This window comes from Pieris napi, chromosome 17 (genome assembly GCF_905475465.1).
Source record: "Pieris napi chromosome 17, ilPieNapi1.2, whole genome shotgun sequence".
Lineage (NCBI taxonomy): Eukaryota > Metazoa > Arthropoda > Insecta > Lepidoptera > Pieridae > Pieris > Pieris napi.
In genome coordinates this window covers 10,993,535-11,013,890 of record NC_062250.1, presented here as the reverse complement: position 1 = coordinate 11,013,890, position 20,356 = coordinate 10,993,535, and the positions used below count along the sequence as shown (strand labels likewise).

General features: G+C 34.0%; 1 protein-coding gene across 1 annotated transcript in view; it reads right to left on the bottom strand.

Moving 5' to 3' along the window:
• The window catches only part of LOC125057758 (guanylate cyclase 32E), a 91,981-nt gene that overhangs the window by 28,685 nt on the left and 42,940 nt on the right, over window positions 1–20,356 (bottom strand). The window contains exons 12-14 of the mRNA XM_047661632.1: window positions 16,229–16,366; window positions 2,203–2,500; window positions 1,571–1,762 (exon numbers count right to left, since the gene is read on the bottom strand). Coding sequence (XP_047517588.1) covers window positions 1,571–1,762; window positions 2,203–2,500; window positions 16,229–16,366 — 628 coding nt within the window. The remainder of the gene's footprint in view (window positions 1–1,570; window positions 1,763–2,202; window positions 2,501–16,228; window positions 16,367–20,356) is intronic.

Sequence of the window (20,356 nt, the reverse complement as noted above, 5' to 3'; positions counted from 1 at the left end):
ATTCTGTTTATAGCCACTAGATTGTCTTAAATGGAACCTTTTCTCCACATAAACCTTTAAGCCACATCAATCTAAATAAAAAAATTACGGGATGTCCACGCACCTTGTAATAAAATATTTGTTTTATTACATATAACCCAACCCGTTAAGTTTATGTGCATGGTGTAAAGATTGTAGGTTCCGAAGTATATTGTAATATTAACTATTAATAGGCGATTAAATACGTTCGTCAGTTCTTGGTACTTTATTTAAGAACTGGGACCGATTTTTGGTAAGATTTTGTGGTGATGCGATTCAACAATTTTTTTATTATATATACAAAAAATTGTTCTACGGGAGGTCTCTAATCTCAATCCCTGCAGAGTTATAATTTATTTTGCGTTTTTATATGAAAATTGACTTTTTTTACTAATTCTTATTAAAATTCGAAAATATCTACATTCTGTATATTTTTCATTATATCCACTAGATTGGTACTGATGAGTTCTTGCGTTAGACATACTATTTATAGTTGTTTATTGAGTGTATTGAAGACAATATTAAGTTATACGATATAATTTTTTTTTTCAAATCATAAGCATTGAAAAAAAAAATACTCTACCGAACCTGACCCTGTTTTACAAGTTTTGGCGCATTTAATAGGGATTCTGAAAAGGTATTCACATGGCCGTGAGTCTCTCTAATTTCTAGCAAGAATTACAAACAACGATTGTGAAATAATTGTATTAAAACAATTATTTCAATTATATACAGGATATAGTTAATATATGTTTGTTGGTATGAAACCCAGAGTATGATTTTTTTTTAAATTGGGAATCGTGTAGGCTCTCCGTTTATAAACAAGTAATGGATAAATTGTAATTAATGGAGCAGCCTCCGGGACCAGGTGTTTCGCCATTCCATGGAAAATACAAAGCAAAGAAGATATAGTCTATAATAAAGTCTCTTTCGTGTTAGTTATGTTCTTATTGTACGTCTTTATAAAATACTTTTTAAAGAAAGTCTTCTCTGTATGCTGTTTTTTCTATAAATTGTCTCTGCACAAAGAGTTATCTAGCCTAACTTAAGACTAATACCAGATCAGTCAACCGTACCACAGACAACAAAAGTGTTTAAACAGTCAACAAGTTGTTGTTCTAATAATAGCAGATACTAATTTATCTGTAGGTTGTAAATTTATTTTCTACAGACATAACATTAATTAGTCTCTTTAAACATTGTCTTTCTATAATATCTATTTAATTAAAATTACAGATTATATTTCATATTAAGTTTGTAGTTATGAAATTACCATACATTTGAATAAGTAACACAGTAAATTTTATTTCCTTAGACAATACTTAGAATAAGCTAACACCATTGCACCAAGGAGGAATTATCTTTTAATCATAGATTTACATAAAATCTATGAAAATAAAAATGAATCTCAAAATATGTTACTAAACGTAAAACTCGTAGACGGCTGGACGAATTCGAATCTTTCTTTCTTTCTTTGTTATTGTAACAAAATTATAACATTTCACCTGTCAAATAACATAAGGAATGCAATAAATATTTGACTTTGACTCACCGGTGTTGGTCAAGTTTGTGTCGCCCCAAGGCCCATTCCTGCCCAGGATCTCATACAATATAATCCCAAAAGAATAGACGTCCCCTTTCTGAGTGCCTCGAGGTGGTGGGTTCGGATCCCGTAGAAGTTCTGGTGCTCGCCACAACATTCGTCGTTCCATACGCAATGCGTCTTCTGTATCGGCGCAGCCACCTGTAAATAGAGTGGTCAAGTACTGCCTTGCGATTCTGTAACTCACTTTTCGAACTAGATTCATTATATAATATTTTAAAACGCAAATCAATTGATTTGTTATTTTATTTACAGCCCCTATTTCCTGTCGATATTTTTTAAAGAATTCGTCCCCCGTGCGACATGATTCACGATTGATTTCGCGTTTAAGCTAACTATGACACTAATTATGAAGATGTTGACATTTTCGTGAGTTGTGTGCTGGGATATCGCGGTCTACTCGATTGTGAGAAAGTTGCCATGCATCTGTTTATAGCTGTTCATAAGTTTTTATGTCATTTTACACATATAAAACATATTTTTATAGGTATCTAATTGTTCTCGATGTAATGTGTGATGTTTGAGAGCAAAAATAAAATAAAATATGTCAAATCAAAAATGTCATTACTTGATTGACTTACTTTTTAACGTATGCAATCCATAATCAGATATTTGTAGCACCCAACGCCGGTCAACGAGGCAGTTGCTGGATGTCAAGTTGCCATGGGAACCAAGAGCAGAGTCATGTAGATACGTGAGGCCCCGCAAGAGGTCTGCGACCAAACTGGCCACGAACATGTCATCCAAATGCAGATCCCGATCAGCTAAGACCGTGGATAGGGAACCGCGTGAGCAATACGCCGTGACGATGCAGGCACTGACTGACTCCACGCATACTCCTACGAAGGGCGTCAGATTCTCATGACGAAGTTCACGCATCTGAAAAAAAAAAATACACCTCATTCCGCCTTTCTTATTGGACCTGTCTCCACGTAAGCTGTCTAAAGGAATCTAACTTGTACCTTCGCTATAGTTCCTGGAGGCTTTGAACCACAGCCGCTCGCGCCACAAAGCAAAATTAACTATGCAAAAACTCAGTTTTGTATCGCGCAGCCCGGACATACAACCAATATTTAAGCCTTGATTTGTTTAAGCTATCGCGGAATATGGAAAAGGAGTATTAAGAATATCCATAGCGCAAAATGACCTGCATCATGAGCATACCCCTATGCACACACCTTCACGTACTTACCCTCACTTTTACACCATCACACAACACAGCCAAATTAGGTACCACTTAGTTAAATGTATTGAATAATTTTTATTTGTTTGTTTCCTTTTGTAAATTTTTGAACCTTTTTGTAGTTTAATGTGTTACATCTATGGCTATATTTTCAGTGTATCTGTTTGTTATATGTATATAATTTATGTTAGCTGTAGGATTACGAAACAAATAAATAAATAAAATTATATTAGGATAAAAATCCGCCTTCACCAGGGAAAGCGCGGTTACTTCGTACTTCCCTCACTTCAGTGAGCTTCCGTCCTACCCTTCAGGCGATTGAATATCCGACAACGGCTCAAGCTGAGGTTCGAGTCTCGCAGGAGACGTCCTTGCGCTAGACGCGGGAAGAAGACAAAAAGAAAAAGCAAAATTCCATTAACAAAAAGGAAAAAAGCTAGTAGAAGTTACCGACTGCCCGATTTATAGTATGACAATTATAGGTAATAATGGTCATAATGCCTTACAAGTAGATAATATGGAGATTAGATTTAATTAGCAATTAATGATTAGGATGAAAATTGTCTCGTAATCAATGAATCTGTTATCACACAAGCAGTAATTGATTCTAATGTTAGGGTAAGCAGTCTTGTAATTTCACTTCTATAGGATGTGGATCTTATTTGATGACTTCATTCCATTGGAAGACTCTGGGACATTGTTTAAGCTAGTAAGCAAACACTTACTACAATACAATACGAGAAATTTCGCCCGTCTAAAGAGCACATCTTCAGGATTCAAATAAAAATAGTTATATTTATCTTCTTTTATCTTTAGATAGGTAGATATAGATAATTTTACTTGCAAATTCACATCTTGGAATGTAAGTAAACTTATCAACCCCCCAGGCCCCCAGCAGCCCCAGTATTTCAATTTTTGTGTATGGTTTAAATACTGTCACTGATAAAATATACAGCTATTCAAAAAAGTCCGTAAAATGGCCAAACAAATGCGGTATTTTCATAATACGTAGCATCCTCACATGGCCCTCAATATACCTGTAGGCATTACAAATAAAGCAATTACGGGTACGTCAATAAAATTAGTTGTTCAAACAAAGTTATGCAGTACTCGGACTGTTTAATATATATTATTAATGTATCCCTATATTGGGGAGAACCATATGCTAAAGCCTGCAAGTACAGGACTAAAGTCTGCAAATATAGGCTCCGAATATGATTTTAACCCATTCGGTGTCCAGACCCTTGGTCCGTGGGGTCCTAACGCTATAAGGCTGTTTAAGGAAATATCAAGAAGGTTAGTCGACATCACAGGAGACCGAAGAGCTGGCAGCTGTCTCGAACAAATAATTAGTCTAGTCTATTTATTAAACTAGGTAACAGCTACGGTAGATATTTCTTTAATAAAAATGTATTATCATTTTACAATGGACAGAAAATGTTGTTAAAAGTTTTGAAAGTAATTTGGGGAATTTATGCGAAAACTAGAGCTTAAATACGAATTTTGTTATTTATGTACTTGCTAAAATGACGTTGCCGCAAGAAAAATTACCATAATTTCCTACATCTTTCTGTCAGCAGTTAAATTTTACAGTAGAAATAGTGTTATTGCTACGAACAGTTGCTTTAAAATAAGATGTATTGTATTTGATTGTATGTTTAGTCCAATAAACTAAAGGTTTTATTAAAAAGAATGAAAACTGTTTTTATCAAACGGGCAGGAGGCTCGCTGATGTCTATATTGCCCACGGACATTTACAACGCCGGAAGGTTCGCGAGAGCGTTGACGGTCTTCTTAAGAAAATTATATAATCCAAATTACTTTCTACAGTATTTTTTAAAACAGCATTATAATTATTATTAAAGCTATTTGTATTGTGTTAGGCTAATTATTAACGTTTGAAGCCTGTTTACAGCAATTGTTTACGCTTGAATAGCATTTCATAAACGCTCCGTTCGATTTTCTTTTAGATAATGGTTTTAGTGAAGGAATTTAAAAAAATCCAAATTTAATTTACCGACGGTAAAATAATAAATAAAATTATAGCGATAGAAAGTCCTCATTGCTGACTTAAACGTTTGTCTGTCTCAATTTCTTGTTGGACAATTATTGTTTGAAATATCTTGGTAATAAATATATGTTAATTTTTGAAATCGCTTAGTTTTTGAATGAAAAATCGTTATGAACGTACACATGCTCTTAATAGCTTTAGGGTAGATAACGAAAATAAGAAGAAAAAAACACGCTGAAAACTTGATGTTGACATTTCTTAAGAATTGGGAGAATTTAAAACAAAATTATTGTGATTCGACAACATCTCTAATCAAAGTACCTACGCGGACTAAAATAAAATGAAACGCGCAATTTCATTAACATTTTCAGAGAGTTATAAAAAAAAACATGTTCGCTTTAAAAGTTTTAAAACAATTCGGATGGGAAGTTACACATTCAGAGAACAGAAATAATATTTAAACGTCAAAAGGATTGTAATACGATTATGAGAACTCGCAAAATCAAAGAATATGAAAGTTATATTTAGGGCTAAGTCTCGATTCTGAACTTTAGTCTTTAGCTCAGAGTCTTATTAAATAACACGAATCGAGTGCCCTTGTTACCAAAGTAACGATGTTATTTTCATATAGAAAAGAGAAGTATGAAAACTGTTTCTATACTTCACCTTTATCGTTCATAATATTGTTTCATTGTACGAGTGACAGCTGATCCCGCCACCCACTTATTATTTTATACTCGCCGCAAAAGTCGATCGTTGGATTTGTTACGCAATAGACACAGACCTATGAACACTTTATATTATATGCTATTACCTACCTGAGTATAAATATTCTTACTGGTGAACTTGAGTTTAAAATAGAAGTAATATTTTTGTAACATATTGGAGCCTGAGGAAAGCTGCAAACAAGAGGAGCCTAAATTATATATCTATGTGCGTTCAGAGAGTGTAATATATAATATCATGAGTGGCGTGACACAATTTTTTTTGCGGGGAAATGTTTCGCGTACCGACCCTGCCGACTGCCTTATGGTTATGTGGGACTTACTACAGTGCATAGCCACTAAAACCCCACAGCAGCACCAGAATACCCCGAGGCAGAATACGGTAACAGCGTAGCCTTGTCCGCATCAAATATCAACGACCTGTGCCAGCGACTCGCCGGCAAAGCTTCCAGAACGACAGAAAATATTAAATACTAGCTGGCCTGGCGAACATCGTACCGCCTAACAGTAGTTTCTTTATTTTTTTTTAGTACTTATTCTGCTGTTCGGGACCCCGGTCTAGCTAGTAAGATAAAAAAAGAAAGTTGATAATACAACAAATACATTATGTAAAAAAATAAAAATTTACCTTCCCGGAACCCCTCCACTAACACTTGAACTTTATGATATGGTATTAAAGTTCAAATTGCCTTTAAATATTATTACGAATATTTTGTATGGGAATATAGAAAAGTGTTGTTTTTAGACTTATTCACTTATTTTTTTTAATTTTTCTCTAAGAACCATCCTCGTACTTCAAGGAATATTATAAAAAAAGAATCAGACAAATCGGTCAAGCCGTTTTCATGTTATGTCGTGACAACGGAAAACGGGTTTCATTTTTATATATATAGATTACAACACAACTACACACGCAACAAGATTTATAAATATAAAGATACATTAATTCTATTCCTAGCAAAGATGACCCTGCAGACTGACACCGGATATCGCTTTGAAATGGATTTCCGGACTTTATCGTTAAACGCTCCAGTTCCGGCTAGATACAATGAATCCAAACTAGGTCGATGGGAGCTTATATATTTCTTCTGAAGTTTCCGATATCCTATTATTTACGTCTAACGAAACGTGAGTAGGTCGCCATTTGCATTACAATATTACATACGTTTTACATTGTTTGCTATTTTTATCAGACTTAAAACTTGTAAAGAAGACATTTCGACGTATTAATATTATAATAATAAATCGTTTATTTGCAAAGAAAGTGGTTGCAGATTGATTAATTATAAAAAAAACGCACAATCTAAAAATAGCCATGTAAATGTCATAATAATAACAGTTTAGTTATTTATAATTATTGTCAAAAGTTATGGTCAAAATTAGTGCTTCCCAACGTGGGGCCCACGCCCCACAGGGGGGCAATTATAGATTGTTAAAGGGGCTATTCGAATGTTCATTAAAATTATTTGGGATTTGAATTTCGGTTTAACATAAATATAATAGTTATTTACACTTCGTTACCTTATACAAAAACATACAGATAAAAAAGCAGGTTACATAAGTTATTAGGCAACGGGCGGCCTTATAGCTAACAAGCGATTTCTTCCAGGCAACCCTAGTATGGAACAATAAAAAAGAAACACTTACAGAGGGTGAAGTACAAGAAGGGCATAAATAATTAACAAAAATCTAAACTCAAAATGACATATACCACTACCTATAAATAAATAAAGTAAAATCTAAAGAAAAAACAAACAAATAAACAATGATATGTAAAAACGAAAATCCAAGGGTTAATTGAGTCAAAATGAATATATATAAATAGTAGCTAACTAGTACATTAGATGTTTTGAAAATGTACTTACTGTATTTCGTTAACAATTTCCTAGTAATTTCTTCCTAAAATGTATCATTTAACTTTCTAAACTTGTTTAATATTATTATATTAAAAACTAGCAGATCGGCCAAGCTTTGCTGTGGTTAAGGATTTTGTTATATTACATAGTAGCAAACTATTCAAGGGAAACGGTAGGAGAACACCAGCCATGGGGATCACCATGCTTTTTTGGTGGTAATGACATTAAATTGTAGCTTATGAGAATCGTTGGTACTTAAAACACAGCGCCATCTGTTAGAATTGTGACTATCAAATAATAAACAAATATTTTGCAATGAAATAATATTGCGGGTATAAATTTAGATGTAAGCTATCCTATCTTTTAAGTTGGATCAAACTACACACGGTGTGCAAATTTGATTGATATCGGTTCGGTAGTTTAGGAGTCCATCGCGGACAAACAACGTGACACGTAATTTATATATATATTAAGATTATCAGGTGGGGCATAAGAATCTTAGAAAGGCTAAGGTGGGGCATGGCATAGATAAGAAGCACTGGTCTAAATTCTTCCACGCTATAAAGGCATACATTGAGGAGTGTTAGTGTATAAATCCCATTGCGCTGTGATATCGTAAGGAACTGGCATGTCTTAGGTAGCGTTAATTATTACTAATTAATACTATATGACAAAGACGCTTGATTATGCGGTTACAGTTTCTAGACCAGTCATTATAGACATTCGAAATCGAAAATTTGATAATAATTCCAAAAGTTTTCAAACTTCGGTCAAGTGAATGGTACATTGGGACGACAATAAATCTCATTTTGCAACCTTGTCCGCAGTCCGGAACATTGTTAAAATTGCAATTAAATTAATTTTTGCTGTATGGTCGTGAAAAAAATTCCAAAAGTTCTGCAAACTTGGGGAAGTTTTCGATATAATATTTCATATCACGTATAAAATTTGCAACCAACCTAAGTGTACGGAACATTTTTTCTTATTTATTTTATTTTCGATATATCTGTCAAATTTGCAGAACTTTTGGAACGTTTTCCTTCAGTTTAATAAAGAAAAACATTAATTTTTAATAACAAAAAATGTTCCGTACACTTAGGTTGGTTGCAAATTTTATACGTGATATGAAATATTATATCGAAAACTTCCCCAAGTTTGCAGAACTTTTGGAATTTTTTTCACGACCAAAACTTATTTTTAACAATGTTCCGGACCGCAGAGCAGGTTGCAAAATTTTATAGTTTGTTTTAATACCACTCCCGACCTTACATCAAAATTTGAAAACTTTTGGAATTATAATGAATTAATTGTCTTGACTGACTGGACTATTCCGCTTAGTCAAACCTCTGTGTCTTTAAAGTAATTAATTATTATTATGTATATTTGTATGTATGTATGTATGTATGTATTTGTATGTATTATTATTATTATTAATCTAGTTATGTATATATTATAGTTGTATATGAGCCGTGTTGGCCTAGTGGCTTCAGCGTGCGACTCTCATACCTGAGGTCGTAGGTTCGACCCCGGCTGTGCACCAATGGAATTTCTTTCTATGTGCGCATTTAACATTTGCTCGAACGGTGAAGGAAAACATCGTGTGGAAACCGACATGTCTTAGACCCAAAAAGTCAACGGCGTGTGTCAGGCACAGGAGGCTGATCACCTACTTGCCTATTAGAATTAAAAATAAACATAAAACACTTATGAACTACCATTTTTATTTCGTTATAGAGAGTGGTCGTTATAAGGAGAGAAGAGATGAAAAAAACAAATTTAACCTATTACGATAATTTCTAATTTTATTAGTATCAATGGGTAAATTATTCTAAACACATATTCTGTTAATATTGCCTGACATGTTTTGCTATGACAGGAAATGTAATTTAAGAATAATGGCACACGTTGTTAATGCAAACAATAACAAAGGCGAAACAGCTGTTTATGACCTCAGGTGTCTTTCTTATCAATTTCGGCACCTCAAAAGTTTAGTTTTGTAAGCTGATTATAAAAACAATTACACTTAAGTATGTTGTTGATGTCTAAATATGAAAATATTTATTCGTAATAGAGTATGGATTTTGCGTTATAAAGAGTGAATTAATGTATGGGTTTTGTGTTAAACCAAACAAATTTAACTAATTTTTTCGTTATAACGAATGCCTTTTTAAAAAGTTTACACTGTAAATAGATCAGATAGATTCAAAATATACATAAATCGTGTTATTTAAACTTCTAACAGAGAACTCTTCATAGTATCAAAATCAACAGAACTTCACGATTGCTAAATAGAATTGATATGTGAACACGTATATTGAAATAAGAACTAGAGGTTTGTTTGACTATCTGATCTCCCTATCGCTTAAACCAGACAATATTTTCCCTAAAGCCGCTCGCTCACTTGTAATTTTAAAATAACCCCACCCCACCCCGTAACACCCGAAAATGCTGAAGTGAATTTGAATGTTTTGATTGTATTTGAATTTCATTGCGTTCGCTTTGTTGTATTTCTCCTTAGTTTACTTTGAGATTCTCTTTTCATTGATTGAACTAAAACTAAACGTAAACAGTGGCGCTACAACCTTTACATTACAACATTCGCTCGAACGTAAAGGAAAACATCGTGAGGAAACCGGCTTGCCTTACGTGTGTCAGGCACAGATGGCTGATCACCTACTTGCCTATTAGATTACCAAATGATCATGAAACAGATACAGAAATCTGAGGAACAGACCTAAAAAGTTTGTAGCGCCATCGCCATTGAATTTTTTATCATTGTGGAAAGTATGTCTAGAAGGATTTAAGCTGTGATTTTGGCAAGAGTTTCTAATTAATTTAAAAAAGTTTTCTTGTCTTTATTGCCGGTCATTTTTATTGTTTGGTCGTGTACATGGGTTTTAAAGAATTAATAAAAACTAAAACTACACGCGTTTTAATTTACACGATTATGAAAATACAGTATACGTCAAATAATTTAATTGTCTGAAATCGACCTTGGAAGGTAAATTTTCTTAGGTGTTTTGTTGCAAAAGAGTTTATTTTAGTCAGAAATTCCGACCGTGCTAAATTTGTTGAATCTTCGTAACATAATGTGGCCCAATTAGAGTCGTAATAGAAAACCTATTCAACGTAAATGTGTCGCTAAAACCTATTGAATTTTGATTTTATGATCAGCGATATCAGCTTACGAACAGAGTCTTCAACATTTCAAAACATCAAACATAAATTGTGTCATGACACATATTCATGTATTATACAACACCAATGTCTGGGATGTTCTTAAGAGAGGAGGAAGATCAGTGCAACCTGCTCCATAAAACACCAGAGAGTCATTGCAGATGAGTGGGAACGTATTCCACAAAATGTTAATAAAAATATAATGGAAAGCATGCTCGTAAATGTATCGCTAAAACCTTTTGAATTTCGAATTTATTATCAACGATATCAGCTTACGAGCAGTCTCCAATATTCCAAAACACGAAATATAAATAGTGTCTTTGGTTATTAGAAAAAGATGATCACAAAACATAAATTTAAGGCCCAGACCCAAAAGGTTGTATCACACGCTTTATTTATATTTTATTGTATAGACGGAAATAAATATAAAAATACATTTTCTCAAATGTTATTCATTACATTCTAGTTCCACTTCAATGTATGAAATCTCGTATTCCGTGGTGGAGTTCCAGAAATTTCTAAGTCGCTTCACGTGCACAATACAAATTCGTATAAACATGTTATAAGCATTTAGTATGAAATCTTGTACAACTATAATAAGTATGAACAAATTCAGCCAAGTCTATTATTCTCAATCCTGGGAATCTGGATATTTCCCATTATATAATAATTATATTGTTGTATTGTGAAGGAAATTACTGAGATGTAAACCTATTTAACCCAAAATTGATAGTAGTAGCTATAGAAGGATTACTCTCTATAAAACCTCGTATTCATGGTAAGCATTTGTGTAGCAACAGTTAAAAACAAATTTGTATAAATCAATGTAGGTTGTCTACACGCCAGTCTGCGTTTAAATGTTGCCCGAGGAAGTAGTGTTGTGTTCTTTGTGCCTGATGTATAGGATGATTTGATGGAAACAGTTATATTAGTTGAATTATTGTAGTTATACTTCTTTTGGCGCGTTAGGGAAAAATTATGAGAGTAGTTTTTGTATTAGTGTAGTTTTATCTAGAAACGTAGAATAAAATTTTTGAAAAGTCTTTTATCTTGTTACGCCAAAGAAACAAAGAATTTAGAGGAAAATGAATAACATTTTTATTGTATTACAAAGAGAAAAGTTTGGCAATTATGAATGAAAAATGATATCTGGCAAATGTCCACCACGACCACGCTGACAGATGTTGATTCTTTCATCAAAATTTTTAATCACTTTTTGGCAAAATGGAGGGTCTATTTCGTTAATGACATTTTGAGTTTTAAGGCTGCAATCGATTCGATTGGCTCCGTATAGACTCTGTCTTTAACATAGCCCCACAAAAAATAATCCAGTGGTGTTAAATCACACGATCTGGCTGGCCACTTAACAGCTGAATTTCGCGAAATTATGCGCTCTTGAAATTTGGTTTGCAATAAATTGATCGTTTCATTGACTGTGTGACATGTGGCACCGTCCTGTTGAAACCACATTTCAGTGATATCCATGTCATCAATAATAGGCCAAAATTTAGTGGTTAACATCTCGCGATACCGTGATCCATTGACTGTTACCGCATTTCCAGCCTCATCTTCGAAAAAAAACGGCCCAATCACGCCTCCAGACCACATAGTGCGACACACAGTAACACGTTGAGTATGCAAAGCCTTCTCAATAATTGCTATAGGATTTTCAGAAGCCCAAATGCGACAATTTTGCTTGTTGACGTACCCTGACAAATGAAAATGGGCTTCGTCTGAAAAAATGATTTTTTCAGAAAAACCAGCAGGTTGTTCCTGAATGAACTGAGCGAATCTGCGGCGATTTGAATGGTCGATCAGCTTTAATTCCTGCACCAGTTGAATCTTGTAAGGCTTCAAAGCCAAATCCTTTCGCAAAATTCGCCATGTTGTGCTTTTGGATAACCCCAATTGTTGAGAACGTCGTGAAATTGACAAATTTTGATCTTCTTCAACACTGTGGCTCACGGCGGCGATGTTTTCTGTTGAACGACCCGGTCGAACACGTGTTGGTGTTGGCACATTTTGTACCGAGCCTGTCGACTCAAATTTCGCGACCAAATTCTTAACAGCGGTCTCAGAAGGACGATTATGCTGGCCGAAAATATCACGAATTTTACGAAATGTAACTTTAACAGAACCACCATTTTTATAGTGGATTTGAATTATTTTAATGCGATTTTCGAGCGAAATTGAATTCATTGTAATAATTGCCAAAGCACCTGCTACGAATACCGCCAAAAACTAAATGTCAAAACTATCACGTTCTCGGTGTTGCCACAATTGAAAAACAAACTTCTTGTTGAAATACCCTATATAACTTCTAACGCGTGTACATAAGTACATACACGTTTTTTTATTATTGCTTCAAGCTACTGCCATGTTTATAAACGGTCGCAAACACGTCCATACACGTCAACAGTTGTTGCCGCTTGCGACAACTCGTCAACATGCCGTTGTCAACTCTGCAACACGCAGAGTTGCCAGCAACATGTTGACAGCAACTACGCAAAACGTTGATTCAAGATTGTAGTTAAACAAATGTTTACTATGAATACGAGGCTTCACGCTTTAATGAAAAACAAATTTTACACACGTAAGTAACTTTCCGTGTATGTAATACCTATTCATTGAGGTGAGTCAGAAGCATTCGAAGATGAATCATCTTAGTACTAACAAAAAATATAAAAACGGAATTTAGAACAGCCCATACATATTTGGGACAAAATAGTTATCTGTAAAGTCGGTTTAAGGATGATAGTTTACAGTGACCGACAGACGTGACAATGACAAAACATTGATGAAATGTTTGCATACTTTTGAGTAAAATTGAATCATTTTTATTGAAATGGATACAAAGAAGGAGTGAATCTTCAGACGCCTAGGCCAATCGTTTGGAATAGAGATAGATACGGCGCAAGCGTACAATGAGCGTAACGGGACAATGAGCGCAACGGGACAATGAGCGCAACGGGATAATGAGTCGTCCTTTTTCGCCCGTTTAGCCGGCGTTCATATTAGATGTTGTCACGTCAAAATCGATATGACCTAAATCGATATGCTTAGAACTTAGATCAATATTTTACAATACAATTTTTTTATCGCCTTTAACATATAAATCAGTCTTATATCTTTAACATATAAATTAACTAAAGCACTCTTTTGTTTCTCTCTGAAGAATTGTATTAATGCTGAGAAGATGAAAACTACGGTTAAAACTGTGGAATTGTATATTAAGCAAAAATTCAAACGAAATAGTCTCCAGTGACCCAAAGATAATAGTGGAGTCTATTATTAATGGAGTCTTTTATATTACGACGAGGGATTTCCTTATAGCATGAAGCTTACCTGACTATTAAAAGAGTCGGGTAAGATTATTTAAAAAAATAATTTGTGTAAACCCTTCGGATGAAAAACCCTCACCTTTCAAAGACGTGAAATGATCATAATAAATTACTATTACGCCGTTACAATTCGTACCCTCAGTGAAAATTAACCTCTCGAAAAGGGCAAAGGCACAATGTGTGAAAATAATTAATGATTATATTTAAACGTTTTTAATTGTCCGTTGAGTGAACTGACAAAAGGATTGCTTCATACTGTAAGAAATAGTCTTTTTGTAAATATGATAATCTATTAGGTCCTTACATATGAAATTGGCATTTTGTATGGGAGGAACAAAAAGTATTTTTTTTAGATAGAATATATTTAATTAATCAAAGTATGTACCATTGCTATCTATGCGCTTTTGCCATCTCATAGGTCCATTGAACCCTTTACTAAACAACTTTTCGGCCGGGAATCAAACATATCTTTGAAGGCGGTTTCGCCTGACCGATCAGAGTTGTTTTTACCATGCAAGAAGTTATCCAGATTTCGAAAGAAATGGTGATCTGTTGGAGCAAGGTCCTGGGAGTACGGTGGATGTTTTAGACATTTCAATTGAAGCTCCTCTAATTTGGTGGAAGTCTGTTGTGCGCTGTGTGGTCTAGCGTTGTCGTGAAGCATTAGTGGCCTAGAGCGATTGACCAGCATTGGTTGTTTAGTAGCTAGCTTTTCTATCATGGTTTGCAGTTGCTGACTACTTACTGTTACATATTATTGTTAAATATAGTATAGGTAGTTTAGGATTAGCTTAAGTTAATATTTGTATAGCGTCAGATAGATTTAAGCAGCCGTGCCGGACGGACGTTAGTCGTAAGCTTGCTTCGCTATATTATTTTGTGTCACTGTTAACGTAAAATTGTAAACACCGTTAGATTGTAATCTATCTCGCGTATTATTATTCGGTAGATTGTACTACACTAACATAGTTATCATTCAAACTTCTTTGGTCAATTACAGATTAATTTTACTTCCCAACAATTTCATATAACTACCGAATAATAATACGTTAATTTGTAAGCAGTTCGTTGAGGTTCACAATCTTTCGACAGTTTATAATCTCGCGAGATAGATTACAATCTAAAGGTTTTTACAATTTTACGGTGACATCACCATCACTAACGTTCGACCAATAAACGGAACTTTTATAACTCCACTCTGAGTTTCATTTCGAGAATAGCAGCGGTGGTGCAGATCGACATCGTACGCTTATAATGTGTATGTATTGTTTTGTTTGTGATATAAATGTAAATCGTTACCACATTGGAGTAATCTGTAATAGTACTTTATTTTGTTAAAAATAACAAACTAAATAAAATTAAACGTCAAATTGAGTCCTTTAGTTTTTTCTTATCAGGCATAATTATTTCTTTGGTAGCGGCGACTTAAATTAAAATTTTATTACGTTACCATAACAATAGAGCTTTTAAGTAATTATCTTCTATCCAATTTTACTTAGCGGTGGAAATTTTGTACTAAATTTAAAAGCCAAATTAAATTTTAATAAACTAAATTAAATATCCACATTCCACACCTTTATTGCCCCAATCCGAGTCTTATTTTGTTAAATACATATTTTTAGAAATACACGGGCTATTCTATTGAACTTTTAGAATCACCACATTCATGTTTTTATTCGTGTGCATGTGTATTTGTTTTTGGAAATATTTAAGTAAATTCGCGGCTCTCAATAATTTATTATAGAATTTATTTATTTATTTATTTATTTATTAAATGAACTATGAAGGTACTCGGAATTCAACCAGGCGGTTTAAATGTTGATTTTTTAATTTTTTAAACGTTAGTACTAAAGTTATTTATAAAAATATATGACGGTTGAACAGATTTCGCTGATTCTCTTTTGTTTTTTTCTTGTCAGGAAAAAAGAAATAATTAAGAAAGTTTAACCACAATATTACTTTTACAAACTGTCAGTTGCTTAAACTGTCAGCGATTGACAGAAGGCGCGCTGCAAATATCGATTAGTAACACAGATAAAAAAACCAAGGCAGGTCAACGTCTGTTGGCGCTGTTAGTAATTTATCGTAGCAACTTTCGCTTCAAAACGCCCTATTGATTAAGTTCTGTTTTGTATGAAATTCTGTGTTTTCGGAGAGTTGGACTTGCGAACTGGTAGTAAATGTAAATTTAGAATCAATTTAACATCTTTTATGTCGACGTTCGTAAGTGTACTTGGGGTTACCTATATGAATAAAGTTATTTTGAGTTTGAATTTGTGTTTATTTAATTAACCATGCTTAATACATAAAATACCTGTTTCAACTCCTTCTTGATGGCTCTTGTGACGTCAATGTTCTTTTTGCGTAGGCGTTTGACAGCGACAAAACTCCCACGATAAGACGCAATTGTAGTGTGCGCCCTCTTCCCTTCCACATCGTGAGATCCAGGATCCTGTTTAAGGATATTCTTTTTAATACCTTTATTTATTATTAAGGTTCTTTTGTTTTTAAGACTTGTACTTTAATAGATTTTTTTGAACCACTTTAAAAATCCAAATGAGCTGGCGCCTCACCAAATGTTAAGTGATACTGCGTTACCAGGCCTTTTAAGAATTGGTACGCTCTTTTCTTGAAGGAACCTAAGTCGAATTGGTTCGGAAGTACTTCAGTGGGTAGCTGGTTCCACATAGAGGTGGTGGTGCCTTGGAAAACGCTCATTTGTGGAACGACGGACGTCGAGGTGATATTCTGCCTCGACGTCCGATGATGACGTATTATACACCAGGTCGGTCTCCTACCCAGGAGGCAAACAAGTTAAAATCATCCAAGCCAAATATAAATAATAAATTATAGTAGTTTATACATAGTCTGAAGCGTAAAATATAGCTTTCAAGAATACCTAACTACAAATACGTATAATAACATTGCCGCGGGCAAAGTTTAGTGGCTTGAATAAGATAATTACCAGAATAAATTTTAATAGTAGAAATGCTAATATCTTCACTACCACAAAAGTAAATTTTGATTATGCTTAAGCAGTATTATTGTCACATCAATAGAAAAAAAAACACAATTACTTTAATAAAAAATGCACCCAACAAAGTTGAAGTTGGGATGCTACCTGTGTTACGTTAGCCCCGTCTCACCTTCCTCGGACAAGCACAAAAGCAGGCGCGGACGCAGAACAGCCGGAAATTAATAACCGTCTCAAATATACGAGTCTCATTTAACTTTGATTTTGCCTCTTTGGAGCAGACTTGCGCCGTGGGGTTCAAGTGCACAGGCTCTAATTATAGATTTAAGTTGACGCCCGGTAGATAGTACCGGTGACCCCAGAGCGGTACTTTCCTCGCTCGACGAATAAGTGTATACAGCGAGGTAACGCTGCTAGTGTTAAAGGTACACTGCCACAGGGACCAAACTTTTTAAATTTGTTGTATATAATACTATTAATTTACTACAAAAGAAAAACATATAAACAAAACAAGAAAACATAAAACCTTTTTATAACAAACTAGCGGACCCGACAGACGTTGTCCTGTCTTAATAGTACGGGAGGTAGCAACGTTTGAAAAAAAAGAATTTTAGGTCAGCTGATTTTGTGATATGTCTTCCTTCTTGCACTTCCGGTTAGAGTCTGGGCAATCTGGCTGGCGGTAGTGGTTGCGTTCATTAGTGCGCATCCTATCTGTCCAGGTAAAAATCCTGGATTTTAAAAGCATTTTAAGAAGCGTAATTTTTAATTTTTCGTTTTTAAATACGTCTACCTGACATACTTTTTTTATTGCCAGACATTTTTCACGTTGCTAACTATGTGCCAGACGCGATTTTAAGTTTTATTTTTATAAAAATTTCAAAGCATTTTAGAATGTCTGTAATTTTAATATTATGTTATTTAAATATAAGAAAAACTGAAAATGAATTTGCCAGACATTAATTCGATTGCTAAGCCTTGAATTAAAATGAAAAAGTATTGCAGTATAATGCTTGTAGTACGAGCATAAAAAGGAATATAAAATTAGATTAAAATTAATAATCAACACTTTATTTAAATTGTCCTAATTACTAAATGTAAGTTAGCAACGTGAAAAATGTCTGGCAATAAAAAAAGTATGTCAGGTAGACGTATTTAAAAAGGAAAAATCAAAAATTACGCTTCTTAAAATGCAATGCTTCATCATACTGCAAAACTTTATCATTTTAATTCAAGACTTAACAACCGAATTAATGTCTGGCAAATTCATTTTCAGTTTTCCTTATATTTAAATAACATAAAATTAATATTACAGACATTCTAAAATGCTTTGAAATTTTCATAAAAATAAAACTTAAAATCGCGTCTGGCACATAGTTAGCAACGTGAAAAATGTCTGGCAATAAAAAAAGTATGTCAGGTAGACGTATTTAAAAAGGAAAAATCAAAAATTACGCTTCTTAAAATGCAATGCTTCATCATACTGCAAAACTTTATCATTTTAATTCAAGACTTAACAACCGAATTAATGTCTGGCAAATTCATTTTCAGTTTTTCTTATATTTAAATAACATAATATTAAAATTACAGACATTCTAAAATGCTTTGAAATTTTTATAAAAATAAAACTTAAAATCGCGTCTGGCACATAGTTAGCAACGTGAAAAATGTCTGGCAATAAAAAAAGTATGTCAGGTAGACGTATTTAAAAACGAAAAATTAAAAATTACGCTTCTTAAAATGCTTTTAAAATCCAGGATTTTTACCTGGACAGATAGGATGCGCACTAATGAACGCAACCACTACCGCCAGCCAGATTGCCCAGACTCTAACCGGAAGTGCAAGAAGGAAGACATATCACAAAATCAGCTGACCTGAAATTCTTTCTCGAAAACGTTGCTACCTCCCGTACTATAACTATGAATATTGATTTCAAATTGGTATAATGAATTAAAAAATATTTCAGAAACAAAGTGTTTATTATTCTAATGCTTTATGTTATACAACATTCTTTGTTTGTTTTTCTGGCTCGCATATTATTATATTATCAATATCATAACTCCGATCGAAGCATTTATTTTGAACGATATTCATTTTTCTTACATCCTCTGACGATATTTGCAGCACGCATTCTGTCAATGTTGTGTTATGTCAAACGCCATAAGGTTACACCAAAAAGTTCGAATTGTATGGTGGTTAAGTATTCTTGAATTTTCTAATTTTCCGCGCAAAGTTTATCTTTTTTTTCTTTTATAAGAACCTTCTCCTGACAATTACAAACACAACAAAAAAAATCAGACAAATCGGTCGAGCCGTTTTCATGTGATGTCGTGACAACGGAAAACGGGTTTCATTTTTATATATATAGATTATCGTGATCCTTGTGAAGAGACAGTGTGCAATAACAAGCTGCTGCAATAGTATTGACGTCATTGAACGCGCGTAAATGGTGCTTCCCTGAATTAAACATCATTAATTATTCTGAATTTTAAAGTACTTAACAGTAACACGTCCCCGTAGACACTGCACGTAAAACATGTTAAATATTATAACGATTATTTATAATATGAACTTGTATGAATTATTTTTATTTATGAAATCTACTATATAAAAATAAGTCAGGTTTTCCTTCCTGACGCTATAACTCCAGAGAGCACGAACCGATTTCCACGGTTTTGCATTCGTTGGAAAGGTCTCGGGCTCCGTGAGGTTTATAGCAAAGAAAATTCAGGAAAAATTTCAACAGAAAAGCGGGATCACCAAACGAAATGTTACATAAAACGAAGCCATCTGGTGGCGAAACGGAGTTCGCCAAGTTTGCTAGTTGTTTATAAATAGTTGAACAGTATTCCTAAAATGGAATCAAGAACTATCCCTAAGGATTTTGGCACACGTCAAAGAAAATTTAATGAAGCTGTTGATAAAACAAAATTCATTTAATTAGTTAGGGACACTGGACACACATACAACTGTCAGGCGCCAGTACTTAATAACTAACAAATGAAATTCCTAGTCGATATTAAGTTTTCGCTAAGTAAATCCCAGTTAATGATATCCCGAGTATTGAGAGAACTATATCGTAATTGGATTAAGCTCTAAGATGACGTTTGGGATTACGCGGACTTGTCCTTACATAGCATGATAAACTAAAATGTCGAATGGATTTGATTTTTATTTAATATTGATTTTTGATTCACATCTGAATATAGAATTTCACTCTAGTAGTTTTGTAGAAAAGAAGAGGTAATGGGCATATAGCAAGATACACAGATAAAAGGTGGACTTTAAAGACATCTATATGGAAAGGACTAAGAGGAAGAAGGAGAAGTGGGTGGATAGAAGAAAAAGAAGCGGTAGCAGGAGCGAATGGAGAAAGAAAGCCATAGACAGAGTCAGTTGGAAAAAGCTGGAAGAGGTCTTTATCCATGAAGGGGTTCCGATCGACGGTACTGAAGGTAGCTAGGATAT